The sequence below is a fragment of the Cygnus olor genome, chromosome 1 (genome assembly GCF_009769625.2).
Source record: "Cygnus olor isolate bCygOlo1 chromosome 1, bCygOlo1.pri.v2, whole genome shotgun sequence".
NCBI classification, from domain to species: Eukaryota; Metazoa; Chordata; class Aves; order Anseriformes; family Anatidae; genus Cygnus; species Cygnus olor.
This window is the reverse complement of record NC_049169.1, coordinates 31,700,075-31,719,830: the sequence shown is the minus strand read 5'-3', so window position 1 is coordinate 31,719,830 and position 19,756 is coordinate 31,700,075. Positions and strand designations below refer to the sequence as shown.

The window sequence follows — 19,756 nt, the reverse complement described above, 5'->3', positions numbered from 1 at the left end:
ATAACTTCTTGTGGTAATCTGGAGATCAGTGTAGGCCAGCTCACTCCAAGTAGCACCTCCTGAGCCAAGTGTTAGAAGAACTTTTTCTTTTCCTTTGAGCTGTGATTTTGCTTAATCAACAATTTGGGAAATAAGCAACAGCTGTTGGTTTAGAGTCATGCTGCCTTTTGCAAGAGAAAAGTTGTGCCTTTGCTGTGGAAGTTGAAGTTCAGTAACTAAAAAAAACTCAATGAAAATTCTTTCAAAACCTTTGAAGGATGTATGTGGTTTTATACCTTGCTTTATAGCTAGTCTTTTTAGCTGCATTTGGAATTATTTAATAACTTTATATTGATCATTTTGAAACTTTTAAAGGCAGCTTTAAAACTTGTGTATGCGATCAGTTTGTGATAAAGATGGAGAAAGCGTGAAATCTGAAGTGTGGAGATTTAAACAGTGCCCATCTACTTGGCACGCATCTATTAAAATCTGGTTTTGTGTTAGATTCTACTGCTGTATAAAACAACAACAAAACAACAACACAAAAAAAAACGCTTGCTATTTTGTGGAAGTAATAGTTTAAGATGTTTTAGAGGGAGATCTTAAGACAATTTAATATGGAATAGTAGGAAATGTGTATAGTTTTGCTTATCGTAAGTTAATTAAACGAGAAATAAAGTATAGTGGAAATGTCCATAACTGTGTTTTCCCTAAATGTGGTCATTTAAAAAATAAATATATAAACAAGTATAAAACATTTGAGACTTGTAGCTTTGGAAAGCAAATTACAAATTCTATTGGGCATTTCCTTCTTCATAGGTATAGTTATCTTGAATGCATAAATGTTGTTCTTTGTTTAACAGAACGACATGACAACAGTCCGGTTACAGTGGGGAGAAATTCTTATGCCTCTGCTGAAGAAGTACAAATTAAACATAACATGGGGTGATCAGGATCTACTGAACATCATGTTTTTTCACAATCCAGGTAAATCCACATTAATTTTAAGTCTAGCATAACAAAGTTGATCTTTTGTTTGACATTTAAAAAATGAGAAAAATAGTTTTAGCAGACTTTTCAGTGGAAATGTGCAAGAAACTTTTCTTTTTTTTCCTTTTCTAAAAAACTTTTTTGAAGTTGAGAAATAAAGTTGAAGCTTGCTAGAGTTTGACTTGTTGTTTTAAAACAACTGTACAGAAATTCATGAAGTACTATTAACAAAAAAAAAAAACACAGAAAAATCAATGTATCTCCTGAAAAAATGTTGATACTTAATCCAGAGCTTGCTTTTTTTTTTTTGTGCAGAAAGTCTGTATGTCTTTCCTTGCCAATGGAATTATCGGCCTGACCACTGCATTTATGGAAGCAATTGTAAGGAAGCTGAAGAAGAAGGTATATTTATTCTTCATGGAAACAGAGGTGTTTACCATGATGATAAACAACCAACTTTTAGGGCTGTCTATGAAGCAATAAAAAATGTAAGCGTGTCCAGCATTTTACTTTGTACAAAGTTATTTTGTATGTATTTTATCTACAGTGCTGCATGGACTTTATTGGTTTGGTTGATACCTTCCTTGCAACAAAGTAATGTTTTTCCTCTTTGAAGTATTTTTTTAAGCATTTCATCAGTTTGTGGTTTACTGTTTGGATAGAATTCCAGTTTATTCATCTTTTGACTAACATCATCTGAAATAGTGTGGGCTATATCTAGGTTAGGATTCTAAAATGTTACCTGTAACTGTAATGTTTGAAAAACTTTTTTCCCGTTCATTTACTAAGTATGTTTAGTAAACTGTACAGGCATGTGGAGATTGCTCTAAGCTTTATTTTTCTGGAGATTTTAAAAAACAGAAAGAACCCTTTTTCCTCCCAAAGCTTTTATATGCTTGCTGCAACATTTTAACATTTAATTTGCATGGTAGAAGATACTTTTTTTTTTTATGATTTTTTCACCTTTTCTAGAGATTCAGTGTATCAATATGTTGCTGTTCCTTTAAATAGTAAATGCAACAACTTCTTTTCATTCTGCAAATAAGTCATCTAGTAAACTATTTATCACTACATTGGTATACTCACTGAAGAGCTGTAAAATTTAGCACTGATGCACATTTTAATGTAGCAGGCTATTGTGTGCATATAACCTTCAGAAATCAATAGTATATTTTAATGGTGCTTTATCACGTGTTGTCATATGGATATAAAAATGAGAAAAAGTACTTATGGGGGTCTGAGAATACATTGCAGGGAAAGTGAATGTGTTTCCATAAAAATAAGATTTCTTTGTTTCCTTTGAGCATTGTCAAAAACAGAAGAAAAAAATATCTGTTTTTATTTATAATGCCATTTGCTTTATGTATATGTCAGAGAAAGTGTATAGAACGCTGCTGATCCAGTGGTAATAAGATGAACAAAATTGTTACTTTGAAATGCTGTTTAGCTTTTCATTTTTTTTATTTAAAAAATATGGCACTCTAGTATTAATGACTTCTTTATTTCACGTCCGTGTTAAACATAGTATGTGTTTAACCATCATTCAATTTAATGCAACTTTCTGCTTTCAGTAGTACTACTTGCTTGTCATACTGTTGTTTCATTATAATTTGATAAGTTGTACTCCTTAAATTTTAAGTCGTTCAGGAAAGTTGCTGGTCAACAAAGAAATAACCAGAAATCATTTTAGATTTGAAATTTTTTAATTTAAAAAGGTAATTTTAAACGTCCTCCATGCTTATGGAATTCATTTGCTTATTTTAAAACAAACAAAAGTTCGCTTGTTAGGCATGCTATTGAAATCATTTGAAAATATTTATATACCTCAGATATCATTTTTCAAATAGTTCTCAGAAGAGTTCTTTGAAGATCTTTTTTATTGGTTATTAAATGTTTTAAAGGCCTTTTAATAAAATCGTTTAGTAGCTCTGAAAAATGACAGTGTTCTATTATTAACTTAAATGTTTTCTTATCTTTACAGTATACGTTTGGAGATGATCTAGTTCATTCCCTGTTGCGGCCCCTAGAACTGGAGTTACAGAAAACAATGCATACATACTGTGGAAGAGTATACAAAGTGTTCATAAAGCAGCTAAAGAAAAGCATAAGGGACTTGTCTGTCAGAAGATCAAAGGGAAGGTGATTCTAACTGCAAGCTCTTAAATCAAGAGACTGAATTAACATACTGCTCAAAAGGTGCAACAGTTCTAATGTGGCTTGAATCGGCTCTTAATGTGCCCAGATAAGAGTTTACTAGCATACGTAAAAATGAAGAAAATATTCATGTAATGAAGAACAGAGACTTTTTCTGCAGAGGTGATTTTTGGCTCTTTTGAAGTTTAATCACTGCTAGTGTTTATCTTGGATCTGATGATTTGGGTGATACTGACTTCTAAGGTCAGTAGTTTTAGTCTGCTTAATTCAGTTATCTCTAATGATCAAACAAACAAGGGAGAGGTGAAGATGGCTCAATTTGGAAGTGTACCTCATTGTCTAAAATCCTGTTAAACTGTGAATGTAGCAATAACCAAGTCAGCAGCACTAACTTCACTTTAAAGGTGTGAGCACAAAGTTGTTTACAAGTGCAGAAAATACTCTGTTTTCAAAGAAATGTGATATTAATCATTGACAATCTGTGTGCCTTTATGTTCATCTCTTACATGTTGGAATCCTGTTTTGACAATCTTGTTTTGCTTATTGTAGATGTAAACTGCACACTATAAATAGGATTTTCTGAGACATGGATAGTATGTGATACTAGTTTTCTCTATCTGTAGATATTGAGACTTTTAAAAATATAACAGCATTTGTTTTAGTATTATTGAGCCATCTATCCCAAATGATATATCCAAGTTGAGGGGGTTTATATTTTAGCAACAATTCAATATGAAGTTATTTTTCTTACAACACTTTTTAAAACTTAAATGGTTTTGCAGATTTATAGGATGTTTTGGAAGTAGAAAAAATGGTGGAAAGCTGCCTCTGTTGTATTTTTATACTAAGAATCATTACTTGATGATTGTTACAGAGTATTTAGTACCTAAAATTGAAGAACTGTAGTAAAAGTTCTGATATTTCATCAGATTTTATATTAGATAGTGGTGTTTTTTTTTTTTAGAGATATTCTGCATATTTTTTAATAACGTGGCTTTAAAATAGTTTTGGGCCAGACCCTTGACTGTATGCATTAATGTCAGTAAGGTGATACTGATTTACAACAGATAAGGATTAGGCTTTCTTTAGATATCTTAGTGAAAAAAACATGTTCTGTTTATGTAATCAAATTTCTTCTTAGAAAGAAGCATGAAGAAAAAGGCTGACTTGTAATGTTACAGTAAAATATTTAAACATGCATGGTATGAAATGTATTTGTAAAGTATACTTGAACTGAACTTGGATGAACTGAGATGAAGTCTTCATAAAGTAAGTTTTCAGATTCCAGAAGATTCAGATTCCTGCGTGGTGAACCTTGGAGGATCCACTCACTGAGTTGCACCTTCATCCCAACTATATTTGAGAAGTTTAATTTTTGTGGCTGTTTCTTTGCCAAAGGCAGACTGGCTCTGAATCTCAGATCCATGTGAGCTGAGCTGGATGAATGCTTTAGCAGTACAGAAGCACACTCCATTGTAAGCAGAGTTTGTATTCTGCTCCTAATCTCCCTGCTGGCTCAGGGTGTAAATTTGTGTGATGGTAAACAGAAAGTCTGCTGCGCATGTAGTTACTGTTTCTTTTCCTTGTTATATGTAATCTTTCGAAGTCTGAAACTCTAGAAATCCATGTGAAGGTGAATACTGTTATTGTCTGATTTTACAGCATGCAATACATTATTTTTTTACATAAATACTGATTTTATATCAATCTGTCTTCAGCTTCTTTTTTTTTCCACTTGTACTGTGTTTGTGTTTACAAATTCTTTCCTTTGGCCTGTTTTTTTCTGCATTTTTTCAGAAACTTTCAGTTTGGAGTTGATTTTTAGTATGGTATATGCATGTGAAGACACTGCTTAAAACCCAGTGAACTATTTTAGAAAAAAAAAGTGTAATGTGAACATTAGCAGCAACCTTTCCAGTAAATTTCAGTTTATGGGATTAGAGTAAAAAGGTTAATATTGGAATTTATCATAGAATAAAAAATCTTACTTGGTTCTTATTTCAAGACACATTTACTTAGCATTTTATAAATAGCAAGAAAATACTGGCATATGCCATTGACTTTGTGTACATATATAAATTTAAGCTTCTCACCCTCAACTCTCCATTCCCAAGTAACTCACACAAACATTTTAGAAAACTTTAAAACAAAAAACAAACAAACAAACAAAAAAACAAAAACCACACCAAAGTGCTGAGTAGCTTCCATAAGTACCTCTCCAGAGTATTTGTTGTTTTTGAATATGAATATCTTCGTAATTCTATAATCACTATTAAGTTTAGAAAAATGATCTACCTTGAAACACAAATCTGCTTTACAGAGAAAGCCATTGGAGACAGTAATAATGAAGACAAAAAAAACAAGTACTATGGTAGGAAACTAGTTATACTCTGAAGCATTTCAATGCTTGGTTTCTAAAGTTATATACATATAAATGTATAAACTTAAATTTAGTCTGTAAATCTTTGTTGTTGCCTAGTTCTAGAAACTTTTTTTTTGCAGACATGGTAAATAACTGAATAGGGCCATATGAATTATAGAATTTTAGAAATCCCTTTTTTATTCTATAATATTTAATGCTGATAGGTTTTATTGAAAAATGTAAACATGCACATTCAGGTTAAATTAAGATAGATCTATCTTCATAGTGTTTGATTTCTCTTTTTGACTTGTTACCATTATTAAATCTATATTTGGAAGGGGTCACAGTCTCACAGTAGAAGAGTTCTATTTGAAGATGTGTTCTCATTTACATGAAATCCTATCTATCTTTGTAGGTGGCATGAAATGCCAGCAATCCGTTAACGATACCGAAACATCCTTATATATGGAACTTGTACCTATGCCTTTTAGTAAGACTGTATAAGCCTTATGAAAGTCTTTCCACTTATTTGTAATTTTTCCAAAATTCAGAAAGTGACATTGTTTTTAATTTTTTTTTTAATTGTTTAAAAATGTCTTAAATTGTTTTTAAGCTTTTGATTTGAATTTAGAAAGGTTAAGAAAAGAGGTTTAGAAGGAAAAAAATTCAAAACAGACTTTAAAGTAATAAGGAACTGCCTTTTGATGTTTTTGTTCTACATTTTTTCGATCTATAAACCTCTAGCAAATTGCTGTTTGGAAAACACAGGTGTCAGCCTTTTTCAATTTATACCAGGTTTCTGTCTATACTAAACATATTCCAGCCACACCAGGTTTCCACACTTTAGTCTGGGAAATTTCCATAACGGATGACTGAGAAGTCAGTCACCTTTCTTCTACTCCTCCAAATTAAACTTCACATCTAGACGGCATGGAAGAAGAAATAACTGCAGTGTAATGGTAGAAGGAGAGAAGGGTCTACATGGATTGTTTAGAAACAGAATATGTGAGGCAAAGATGGTGTAACGAAATGACTTCTGTTTTTTCCTGCCTTGTTTATAAGGGGGTCTCCAAACACGTGAGAATATCTAGAACATCCATTATTTAGTAGTCTTAAGCAGTTTTACGTTGCCTACTTTCTGTTTCAAATTAAAATATCTACAACTATCAAGCAGTTTTAACAATATCTGTTTTATTAACTAAATAAAAATATTTTTCACCCATTTAAGTGGTGTATTCCTATATAATGTAAACTAATGTATAAGCTACTTGTCTCCAATTATTTTTTTAATAAATTTTTATTTTGAATAACTAGTATTTTCACTTTCTCTGCTGTCATATCTGATGTCATCATAATTCTAGCTTTCCTGCCTACTTTTCTGCTTTCTAAAAGGATGGAACTTAGAATAGCTCCAGTCATTTTGTGTATTAAAATAAGTTGCAGAGAACTATAATGTGAGGGTATGGCTTTTTCTTTATTAGTAGGAAGTGGATTCTTTTGTAGCACAGTACAAGTATGAAGAAAGGGGAAGATGGTTCTTTTCACCACTGATCTTGGAACAGATCTCAGATGTCGTCTGCTCTGTCGCTATCACCTTTAGCACTTCTTCCTGTGCACAGAACCACTCAGAAGTAATGTCATAACTCGTATTTTTCAAAAGGAACCTTATGTATGTTTCTAATCTCTTTGGATCGTCTAAAGAGATATCCGTTCTCTTCTGATTTTTTTTTTTAACTTCAATTCTGTCAAGTTGAATTTATACAAGTTAGAGAAGAAATTTTGCACAAATAACAGCTAGGTTATTTGCTCAAGCTGCCCAGATGAGCAAAGCACGAACCCAGTAAGTCAAATTTAAAACAAATAAAAGTCAAATTTAAAACAAATAAATTAAAACAATAGTATACATACATTAGGTTCCCTTTAAAAAGGAAAAAAAAAAAAGAAAAGTTCAATCCAAGTTTACATTTATAATTTACTTAATTTCTATGGAGGCAAAGGAGCAGGCCATCCCTGTGTGTTAAAAGACAAGCCAGCAGGAGAGAAGACCGGCCTGTCTAAACACAGAGCTGTGGCTAGAGCTTAGGAAGGAAAAGAGGGTTTATGACCTTTGGAAGAAGGAGCAGGCCACTCAGGAGGACTTCAAAGATGTCATGAAGCTGTGCAGGGAGAAAATTAGAAGGGCCAAAGCCCAGCTGGAGCTCAATCTGGCTAATGCCATTAAGGACAAAAACACATGTTTATATAAATACATAAGAAAAGGAGGATTAAGCAGAATCTCCATACTTTATTGGATGTGGGGGGAAACAGTGACAGGAGATGAGAAAAGGGCTGAGGTACTTAATGTCTTCTTTGCCTCAGTTTTTAATAGTAGGACCAGCTTTGCTGGGTTAAAAACTGGCTGGGTGGCCAGACCCAAAGAGTAGTGGTGAAATAGTGAAAAGTAGTGGAGTTAAATCCAGCTGGAGGCTGATCACTAGTGGTGTCCCTCAGGGCTCAGTACTGGGGCCAGTTCTCTTCAATATCTTCATCGACGATCTGGATGAGGGGATCGAGTGCACCCTCAGTATGTTCGCTGATGGCACCAAGTTAGGTGGGAATGTTGATCTGCTTGAGGGTAGGAAGGTTCTGGAGAGGGATCTGGATAGTCTGGAGGCCAAGGCCGACTGTATGAGGTTCAACAAGGCTAAGTGCTGGGTCCTGCACATGGGGCACAACAACCCCATGTGGCGCTACAGTCTGTGAGAAGAGTGGCTGGAAAGCTGCCCGGTGGAAAGGGACCTGGGTGTGTTGGTCTATAGTTAGGGAATATGAGCCAGCAGTGTGCCCAGGTGGCCAAGAAGGCCAACAGCATCCTGGTTTGTGTCAGAAACAGTGTGACCAGCAGGACCAGGGAGGTGATCGTCCCCCTGTACTCGTCTCTGGTAAGGCTGCACCTCGAGTACTGTGTTCAGTTTTGGGACCCTCAATACAAGAAGGACATCAAGGTGCTGGAGTGTGTCCAGCGAAGGGCAACGAAGCTGGTGAGGGGTCTAGAGAACAAGTCTTACAAGGAGCAGCTGAGGGAACTGGGGTTGTTTAGCCTGGAGAAAATGAGGCTTAGGTGAGACCTGATCACTCTCAACTGCCTCAAAGGAGGTTTGTGGTGGGGTGGGGATTGGTCTCTTCTCCCAAGCACCAAGTGATAAGACAAAAGGAAATGGCTTCAAGTTGCACCAGCAGAGGTTTGGGTTGGATATTAGGAAAAATTTCTTCACTTAAGGGCTTGTGAAGCATTGGAACAGGCTGCCCAGGGAAGTGGTTGAGTCACCATCACTGGAGGTATTCAAAAGACATGTAGATGTGGTGCTTAGGGACATGGTTTAGTGGTAGATTTGGCAGTGCTAGGTTAAAGGTTGGATTCATGATCTTAGAGGTCTTTTCCAATGTAAATGATTCGATGATTCTATGATTCTGTATTTCAATTAATTGCCAAATCTTTAACAATGATGGGTAATTTTCAGTAGGAATGCAGGTTACCTCACAGTTGCCTTGTAATCCTAGTAGATTAATGGAGATTATTACTCAGCTTTAAAAACAGAAGATATTTGCAGAGATTATACTGAAATTTTCACTTGAGGAAGTGAGGAGAAATTTTCATTGTGAAGCAGTTCTCAAAATATCCACTTAGCCAGCCACTTAGTGGATCTATATTAGAACAGCTTGTGCTCTGAGATATTCAGGAAATTTCAGATTTGTGGTTCTCCAATGCTTTTTTTAAGCCCTTGTGGGCCTATTAAAATTTTAAGTTTCTGGAAGGAATATCAAGCAACCAGGAATTATTGAATTAAAGAAGTTATGTTTTGTTTCTTCAGTTTTACTGTTACTTTATGCACAGCAGCAGTCAATTCTTTAGAGAATCCTCATTTAAACTTATGAATGTGCATCTTCCTGAATATTTGCTAGCAAATTTGCATGTTTTTTCTTTTTCCTTCTCCCTCCCCCCTGCACAGCTTTTAAAAGATAATCAGTGCTCTTCTTTCATTTGAATGCTTTCAATTTTTTCTTTTATGTCCGTATCTTATGAATCTTAATGTTCTGCCAGTCACATGCAGACATATTTCACTACAGCAGTTCACATTAAATCAATTTGTAATGTTCATATGAATTGCTTTAAAATATAAAAGTAGATGTAGAAGTTATCATAAACTGCAAATATTTGTCATTGAGTTAATGAGTATTTAGGGCATATTTTTTCAGGTTTTCAAGAAAATGAAAGCAATATAATAAGTTTTAACTCCTAATTTACAATTAGAAAATTAATTTTTAGTCGAAGCTGATATTTTTAGTATTAAAAATCTGTAATTTTTAGTGTAGCTGATAATAATGCTAACCTACTGTTTCTCACTGAGCAGGTGATGCATGGGGGCACTGCTTGCCGCTTAGATATTGTGATTTTCAGAAGTAATGCAGCTTCTGACCAGCCATTGGTACTCACATTTTGTCACCTAAAAGTATTCCCTTATGTTTTATTTTATGGTTTCGTTTTACATTTTAAATGCCATGGTTAATGGTACCCAAGGTGAGTCAGGATTGCAAATCTAAACCCAAGAAATAAAACCCACTTTGCTATTCAGGGTATGAGCGTTATGCACTGTATTTGCCTCTTGATTAGTTGTTCTTTGTACTAGTTTAGTAAGTAACCTAGATATTTTGGGAGTTTACTGCCTGTCATGAGTGATCAGCTTTCCTGTTCGCTGCCTCCTTTCTCTACTACCCCTCTACTACCATTGCTGCCCATCTGATGGACGAATTGTTGTCACTCCATGTATTCTTCTCACGATGATATTTCTGGATCTTGGTTGCTGGTATGCCATTAGCTAACATCGCTTTTGCCGCCAGGTATATGTTTTCAGAAATGGGCCTTTCCGGTTAACAAGCAAACTATTTCAAGCCAGACGGGTACCTGGGGTGGGCACGCCGCTTTCTCCACAGTGCGAATCAATGAGCACACATCTGGGCACAGAAGTATGCTATTGACTCAAAGTAGCTCCTAAGCAGTGTCGTGTATTTCTTGTCTGTAGCCTGGGGAGTAAACTTAGTTTTCCCTTCAACTTTATGTAGACTACTACAAAATTTGATACTTGTTTTTCTCTACGGACAAAGCCTTTTTACTAGAAGCATGCTTCAGGAAGAAAGCTTGGCCCATGGAGCCGGTACAGTTAAACAGAGATGATCTGAACCTTTCTGCTTGCCTGAGGCAGACAGGCTCAGTAGGGCTTTGGAGAACAGCAGGAACAAAAGACAAGTGCTGGGGCAAACAGTATGCACTGGGGTGCTTGGTTCTGCTCCTGTAGGTGCTGGGCAGCCTTTGAGGGAAAAGTCTTCAGTAGACTCTTCTTTCACTTTTCGTGCATGTACAAAGACAGAAAAGTGGCTTATGACTTCAAAAAGCCCAAACAAAATTTTAGGATTACAGAATACAATTGAGAGTACACAGTGCGTAAAACTGTTCTAGCTGAAAATGTAACAGCTGCAAATAGCCCATTGAAACGCGTAGGTTTTTGAGAAGTACCTTCTTCACTGGTCCAAATAAACAATGAGTATAACTGAGAAAAAATATGTGTTGGTGGGATATTGCTCAAAAACTAGATCAGTAACTAATTTTTGTAATAATCCTGTTGGCCTACTTTGATCTGCCCTTGGCCAGAATAATGGGGTATAATTAATAAAAGCTGATTTAACTTGGAAAGATAAAGGTTTAACAGTTCACAGCTATTTAAATATATATATAAAGAGAGAGAACTCCCTCCATTTTTGCTGTCTTAGAGACCTTTAATTAGAGGTTGCTTTGTTAATGTACATTTGTCTGAGAGTACATTGGGAAAAACTTCCATTAAAAATGCTTTTGTATTTTTACCATTTTCAGAGTCTAAGGTTGAGTTTTACCTTCTTGCAAAATAGATGTATTTTGAGGACATCACATCCTAAAGCATAAGTGTATAATAACTATTACATGTTATAAAAATCTAATTGCTTTGGAAGTAATGTTTTTGTAGACTAGACACATTATCCACTTAGTCTCTGAAAATACGTAATTTTTAAGGAACAGATTATATGGTGCATTGGACCTACTACCACATTTCCTTTTTGTGTAAATTATGACTCTTTGAGGATCCAAACATTTATTTTTGTGTCAGCAAATCAAGACTCCATTATCCAAAACAACATTGAAAAGAGGAGTTTTGAAATAGTTCTTTCATGGTATTCACTAGCATGTTTGTGAGCATTAAAGGACACGAACATAACTGTGTCTCTTAAATGGAAGCATTTGGCAGAACTGTGCCTGGTTGAAATCACTAGGACACTGCCTTAAAATACTACATAAGCACAAAGGACATGTGGTGATGTACAGCCTTTAACAAGACGGATGAATGCAGGCCTTCTGACCTCACGTAGAAAATCTCAAAAATCCTTCCCTAATTAGTTTTACTCATAAAAGCAAAAGTTCCAGAAGCTCCTTGAAGTCCACCAGGGATTTCACTATTGTTATTGATTTAATATGAAAGTGCTCAGATACTGTAGCAATGGATGGCAGCATAAAGCACTGATAAATCGATTAATAGAGCTTAGCCTTGGGGTGTATATTAGTTCATCTAGTCTGATTTCTCATATATCACAAGCCATTAAATTTCACCCTGTTGCCTCTATACTGAACCCAATAATTTGTTTGACTAAAGCATAAGTTGTGTTCAGCTAAATCATACCTTTCAGAAAAATGTCCAGTATTGGTTTGAAAGCATGAAGAGGCAAAATACTTTCCTTCACCAGTTTGTTGCAATGTTTCATTTTTCTCACGGTTATGAATGTGTCTCACTTCTCATTTGAATTTCTCTGGCATTAGCTTCCAGCCATTGATTCTTTTTATGTCTCTCTCCCCTGTGTTAAAGAGCTCCTTAATACCCTGCAGCTTTTCCTCATGGAGGTACTTAGACATCGTAATCAAATCACTTCCCAGTTTCCTTTTGGATAAGTCAAACAAATTGAGATCATGAACTCCGTCTCACTAAAATGTGTCATTCAATTTTTGTGGCTCTTATTTCTACCTCCCCCAATTTTCCAGAGTCCTCCTTAAAATAGGGGCAAAGAGATGGTATACAGGATTTCAGTATAGAGGACTTGGTAATTTTAATACAGAGGTAAAACCTTCCTGAATTTATACATTAAGTGCTCATGTTAGCTTACATTTTATTCCTGGGATAAGATCTACATTTCTAGATGTGGTGTCATTTGTCTTTGTTAAAATAAACTGTGGTGCCATTTCACAACAGCAATGCAGACTCATCTGTATGACTGATGTTGTTATCCCAGTTTATCATCTTGCAAGATGTTGTCATCTGCAAGCTTATCAGCAGAGATTTTATATTTAAATCCAAATCACCAATAGAAGATTTTAATAGTGTTATGTCCTTTACAACATCACTGGAAACAACTCTTTGATAATGCTTTCCTTCAAAGCTTATTGCTTCAGAGTGGTCAGTTAATCTTGCAAGATTTTGTTGTTTCTGTTTTTTCTCTGCCTGGCAAAATTTCAACTCCAGGGAATAAAGAAATATACTGAGGAATAAAAATCTGATTTATTTTCCCGGGAACCACATTAATTACTTCTGCTTGTAGTATTTCTAGTTTCCAGTTAAATTATAGTTAATTATTTTTCAACTTTTATAATAACTTTTATGTCAGAATAATCTCATGGTAATCTGACTACGAGTAACAGAGTCATTTTATCTCCCAGTTTGAATAATAATAAAGTTATTTAATTTATCTTTCAGAATTTTCTGGAAATGCAAAGATTTATTGGAACTATTAACAACAGCATTCTTCAGGGTATTCTTTTATGGTTTCTTACTGTAAATTGTCTGAATCTACTGATTATGAAATATTTATGTATTTCAATGTTTGTTTAACTTTCTTGTGGTTTGTTAAGGGACTAGAAAGTAATTTCAACATCCTCACGTGATGCAAATATATTTTATCTCTGAATACAGAATACTTAACTGAATGCTTTTGCATTATCAACAACGTTATCATTAGCAATAAAACCAATTTTATTTCTTTTGCTCTTTATGTATTCCAAAAAAATCAGCATTGTATTCTTAGTCCTTGATACTGTCGATTATATCCTTTTTTTTCCTTTTTTTTTTTTTTTTTTTTTTTATTTCCCTGCTGATGTACTACTTACCAGTTTTGCAATATGAACATTATGGTAACTCCTACATCATTTAGTCATTTGTACTTTTTCCTTTTGTTACTTTTATCTTGCTGAAACTCCACTTGGAAGAATCTTCTTTGTGCCGCTCTGTAAGATGCTTGTCTGCTACACGGAGTTACTGGGCAAAGCTGGATTATCTGCAGTTACTCTGTGCCTTTTCACCTCCAGGTCTGGTGAAACTTTCATTAACCCTTAACTTTCAAGTCTTGAACTTGTGTGTTCACACAGAGAATAAGCAACAGACCAACCAACTTGCTATAGCAGATTTCCTGCAGGACAATCAGCAGTTTTCAAGTCTATTATAGTCAGTGCACAGGAGGGAGGGAGATGTGATTGGGGAGAGAACTATTGCCTGATAAATGGCCATTTCAAGTGAGTTCATGTTGGTAAGTGCAGATGCCATAATATCATAGAGATGATGTCTTGCAGATGTGTTGGAGTGACATCTTGTTGTTGAAAAGAGGGGATACCCCACTTTGGGATCATGCTGTGAGGTTCAGAAACGCTGTGATATGGTATTAAATCAAACAAAAAATAAATGCCCTCTTCCCCCATCCTCTTAACTTTGTGCAAAAAAAAAAGTTACATGTACACCCCAGTATTTGTTGTAATATCCTGATTGAATATAGGTGTAACAGAGAAAAAGTAACTTCTGAAACTTGAATGCCTGACGCTAGCAAACACCACGCATTTTTGAAAGATGTACAATAGATGGTCAGATGAATAGCAAGAAAAGTATTTCAGAGCCTTAGCAGCAGAGATCAAATGCAATGTAGGAAGAGTATCAAAGTAGCTCCTAGAATTTCTAAAACACACAGAATCCTGGAAGGGTTCAAGTTGGAAGGGACCTCTGCAGGCCATGTGATCCAGCCCCTTGTTCAAGTGGAGACACCACGGACCACATCCAGGCAGCTCTTGAAGGTCGCCAAGGAGGGAGATTCCACTACCTCAATGTTCCTTTGCTCCGTCACCTGAACAGTGAAGTGCTTTTTGATACTCAGAGGGAACCTCCTGTGTTTCAGTCAATGTGCATTGCTTCTTGTTAGAAATTGTTAATACTGTTGAAAACCAGACCTTTCAGAGAGTGTGCGTGTGTACTGGGTTTACGTGGCAAGCTTTGGGGCTGCAGGGGTGGCCTCTGTGAGAAGAAGCCAGCAGCTGCCCTGTGTTAGATAAGGGCCAGTTTCAGATGGCTCCAAAGGGACCCACTGCAGGCCAGAGCCAAGCCAATAAGTGATGTTGTTTGTGCATCTGGGAGAGCAGTTTTAAGAAATGGGGAAGAATTGCTGTACAACAGCAGCTGGGAGAGTGAGGAGTGAGAACCAGCCCTGCAGCCCCCAAGGTCAGTGCAGCAGGAGGGCAGGAGGTGCCCCAGGCACGCAGCGCAAGTTCCCCTGCGGCCTGTGGAGAGGCCCCTGGTGGAGCAGGCTGTCCCCCCGCAGCCCATGGGTCCCACATGGAGCAGATCTCCACGCTGCAGCCCCCCCATGGAGGAGCCCCCGGTGGAGCAGGTGGATGTGGCCTGGAGGAGGCTGTGGCCCATGGAGAGCCCCCGCAGGAGCAGGCCCCGGGCCGGAGCTGCAGCCCGTGGAGAGGAGCCCCCGCAGGAGCAGGGGGTCTGGGGGGAGCTGCCGCCCGTGGGGGACCCGTGCTGGAGCAGTTTGCTCCTGGGGGATGGACCCTGTGGTACGGAGCTATGTGGGAGCAGTTCTTGAAGAGCTGCTGCCTGTGGGCAGCCCCCGCAGGCTCAGTTTGGGAAGGACCCCACATGGAGCAGGGGCAGAGAGTGACACGGATCGGCGGAGACGAAGCTTCAGGGACTGACTGCAGCCCCCATTCCCCATTCCCCTGTGCTGCACTTGGGGAGGAGGTGGAAGAGGACGGATGGGGAAAAGGTGTTTTTAGTATTTGTTTGTTTCTCACTGCTCTAGCTTGTTAGTAATAGGTAATAAATTTCATTAATCTCACTATGCTGAATCTGTTTTGCCTGTCACGAAAACTGTTGAGTGATATCCCTGTCCTTATCTCAACCCTTGAGTCCTTTCCATTGTATTTTCTCCCCCTTTCCCTTTAAAGAGGGGGAGTGAGAGAGTGGTTGTGGTGGAGCTCAGCTGCCCAGCTGAGTAAAACCACCACAGCATGATGCCCATTGCCTTCAGACTGCAACAAGGAAAAATTTTGCTGACCAGTCTAGTACCTGTTTCAGAACAGAGTTTGTCTTGCAGGTTTTTTCCTGCTTAAAGTTAACTGTGTAATTATATCTCAGCAAATTAGTAGAAAATATACAGATGATTAACTTGGGAAGAAGAGACATCCTATTTCTTTGCAAATGATTCTCCTGCAGTGAAGAAACTATCCTTATAATGGTACAGTCAGAATTATTTCCATTGGAGTGCTCTAGCTTTTGCCTGCATTGCCCTTACTGGCCAGTAGAAGATTATTTCTCAAACGGCAATCCTCTAAGTTGCAGCCTTGTATTAATATAGAAGTATGCAATTATTCCTGATGGTCTATGTATAGTTATATTGGATATTGTGTTCTGCAGTTATGTAGAGTTATTTCTGTCCTTTCCATGTAAAATTAAGCTACCACTTAGTTCTTTTTTCTCACTTCAATAATATTAAGATGATACTCATCATTTTGTGGCGGAAGAGGATTTTTTGGCTTTTATTTCTCCAATATGCCAGATACTGCTGTTCAGATATTCTTTGGTGCCACATGATGAGGAGAATGTGCATGTGTAAGTATTACAGTTCCTTTACTGAAGACATCAAGCTGGATTCATATCGTCAAGCTTCTCTGGACTGACAGTGGTAGACCACCATTTAAATGAAGGAGGAAAATAGGGATTTCCAGACTTGTGCAATATAATTAATCTCATCCTAAGGTAGACATCTAAAGTAAATCAAATAAATTGCAGTCTTAAAGTGCTTGTTTTTCCCCATTGATAGAAAGAGTCTAGGAAGCTCGCTCAAAAACAAGTGTCAAAATGTGAACTCCTCATGTGAGCTAAGGTGAATCCCAGACAAAACTGCATGCATTTAAGATTAATTCCTTGCCATTCCAACTATTTTTGAATGTGTTCAGGAAAGAATATTAGCTTTTTGAAATATGTTTCTTTGATAATGTTGGAATAATTTAATTAGTAAGTGTTGGTCTGTGGTTAACAGGATCACTAGATAGTGTGATATGTTTCTGTTTCCTAACTGAGCAGGAGTGCATCCTGTAATCAGGTGCAAATACAAATACGATTTCAAATTATTTTTTCCCCAACTAGTATATTTTTAAAATCCACTTTGTGTTCTTGTGAATATTCTTGTTAGCGAACTCAACAGTGAACTAAGACTAATCAAACCAAATTAACTTCAGCCAAATGATTGTTATAGTATCCACACACTGCATGTAGGAAGATATCACCAGTTTGAAATTTGTTGTTGATATGTGAATTATGATTACCTCTACATCTATTCCTCAGAATTTCTAATTCTGGCTCACAGTTTCAGTTTCCTAATATACTCTTGATCAGAAAAGAAGGCCATTATGTAGCTATTGCATTGATAAAATTAGAAGTTTGAACTTCAGAGTCTTGTATGAGGCCCTCTTATCTTTAATTTCTGGGAAGGAATCCATCTAGCCCAACAAAATTGGTTAGTAAGTTTATTTTTTCACTTCTGCTCTGAGTGTGCTCATAAATACTGGTGGACATCAGCTTGAAAAAGAAATGCCAAATTGTCATATTCGAGATCTGCATTCATTTTCAGCATTGTGGAAACTAACTGTATTCACTGCTTCCCACCTACTATGTTGTTACCCAGGCCTTAATAGAAGCTTGTATCAAAAATCTGTGGAAATAAATGTATCTCCTTTTCATCTTGTTGAAAGAGTAAATCTCAAGGACATAGAAGGGATTTATTAAGTAGTTTAAAGAACTTTAAAAGAAAAAAAAAAGACAACTATGTGGTTAATGACTTCAAGTCATCCTTATCCTGAAAAAATCTTGATGATATAAAAATCGGTAAAGATAGTGCCTATTTGACTTAAAAATCATGCGCTTCTGGTCAACAGAGTTGCTTAAAATTAGAGATGGATCTACTGACAAAAGCATCAAAAGGCTTGTCAAATTCAGGTCAAAAGACCACAGTGAATTACACCTACCTCACAGAAAGCCTTTGCAGGTTCAACATGGAGCATGTTTGCCAGGGACGTGGCAGCACCATCACCATCTCTTTCTGCGTTGGATGACCAGTCAGGAAAATAATTTTTTTTTCATTCAGGTAGCTTTTGAAGTTCTTCCACATATTTATCTTGTTCCATTTCCATCTTCAGAGTTTAGTTTTGCAAATCTGGATGTGTATTGGCCAGAGTCAATCTCCCCAAAGGTCATTTCAAGGCTCTTAGAAGCACTTAGGCTTCATGTAGTAACATTATATGACTTTGTATATGCAGCTTGTTCTTTGTGCCAACCATAGCATCCAGATTTGTTTTTATTCTGTTTCCTTACACTTTGAAGTAACATGTGATAATGTCAGTGTCGGTGTGGATGCAGTCAGAGGTTCCTTTCAGGGGTTCTTCAACTCAGAGGATGGTCACAGGGGAGCTGGCCAGGTTACGCTTCCCACCATGACAGACATCTCCAGGTAGCCCCCTTCAGTTGCCTAGACATTCAACACATTTAGTTGGTCAAACATCAATATTTGCATGTAAATATCCTCAAAATACAAGCAGAGTGGAAGGCTCTTCCTAATGCTTACAGCAAAGTCAACTCAACACAGAAATTCTGTGGTAATTTCCCTGAGGCAGCAAATCTCTGGAGTGTGTGGAGCCAAACTTCTAATCAGTCATCCACTACTGCATAACCATATGTTTTAGACCACCAGGTCACGAATGGGTAACAACATCTGATTCTCCACATGGGGATAGCCTCACATTGATTCCTCTGCAGCCTGGGAGGCCAAAATCTTTTTGCCTGAGCTGTCTCATTCTTGAGGCCTCTCAGACAACTTTCTGGACTGGCCTCTCCCAGTCCCTCTCAGCCAGAGAGTATTACCGTAGGTGAGTAATTAAGCATCCTAATTACCCTGTGCTCCCACAGAATTCTCTTTCCTCTGCCTCCTTCATTCTTCTATAGAGTTACCACAATTTCTACCTTTTGATAGCAGTCTTTCAGATTTTGTCCCCGAAACTTAAGCATCTTCATATTGTGGAAAGCTGTCGTGGATATTCCAGGTAATTAGGGCGGTTTTGTTCATGCATAGTGAGAAATGGCTGTGTCAACAGCCAAAAAGGCACTATGTGGTGCACATGTACAAAAAATGGTCTAAGTTTTGGCGTTAGCATGTGGGCAGAGACCTGTTTTCCTCAGGGGAACCACCATATCAATTTAGGATATATGGAAAAACTAAAAAAATAAGAACTTTTCCATTAACTCAGTAAAAATTATATTGGCAGTCATTTTTGTCTTTACATCTGCTTGTAGAAATGTTTTTGGTTTTCTTCCATGATGTTGTAATACATTTGCTTCAAGGCATCTTCACCAACACACAAGGTGAAGCTGAAAATCCAGTACCATAAAATCTGAATTTGGGGTTAAGGTTAAAAAGGTTAATGGGACTCTTGTGGCTAATCTCTTGTGCCAGATTTTTCTAGGAAATGGTTTCAGGAAAAGTCACTAAATATGAAAAGGATTACACCTTGTGCAGGGAGGATAAGATGTTGAAAGGTCTCTGTGTTTAAGCATGGGTGTACTCTTACTACAATATGCATGTGAATATAAAAACCAAATGCATTGTGAAGAATATTCACTTAGGAATAAGCTGTCTTCCCTTTCCATCATTTGAAGGACTCTGTCAGAAATGACTGAAATGTTTGTGAGGTTGCCATACTAAATGAAAGGTGCTTTTTTACAGGAGATCGCCACTCTACCAGAGTGCTTCTTCTCTTTTCATCATTTTTCTTCCCATTGCAGATTCCTTTGACTGGCAGCTGAAATCGCGAACTTCTTTCTGACATCAGAATATGTCTAA

General features: G+C 37.0%; 1 protein-coding gene across 2 annotated transcripts in view; it reads left to right on the top strand.

Annotated features, from left to right (window-relative positions):
• Window positions 1-4,830, top strand: part of GXYLT1 (glucoside xylosyltransferase 1) — a 30,305-nt gene extending 25,475 nt beyond the window's left edge. For both annotated transcript variants that reach the window (XM_040551327.1, XM_040551335.1), the window contains 3 exons: window positions 843-966; window positions 1,285-1,457; window positions 2,951-4,830. In XM_040551327.1, the coding sequence (XP_040407261.1) occupies window positions 843-966; window positions 1,285-1,457; window positions 2,951-3,112 (459 nt within the window). In that variant the 3' untranslated portion in view covers window positions 3,113-4,830. The remainder of the gene's footprint in view (window positions 1-842; window positions 967-1,284; window positions 1,458-2,950) is intronic.
• Window positions 4,831-19,756: the final 14,926 nt, after the last annotated feature.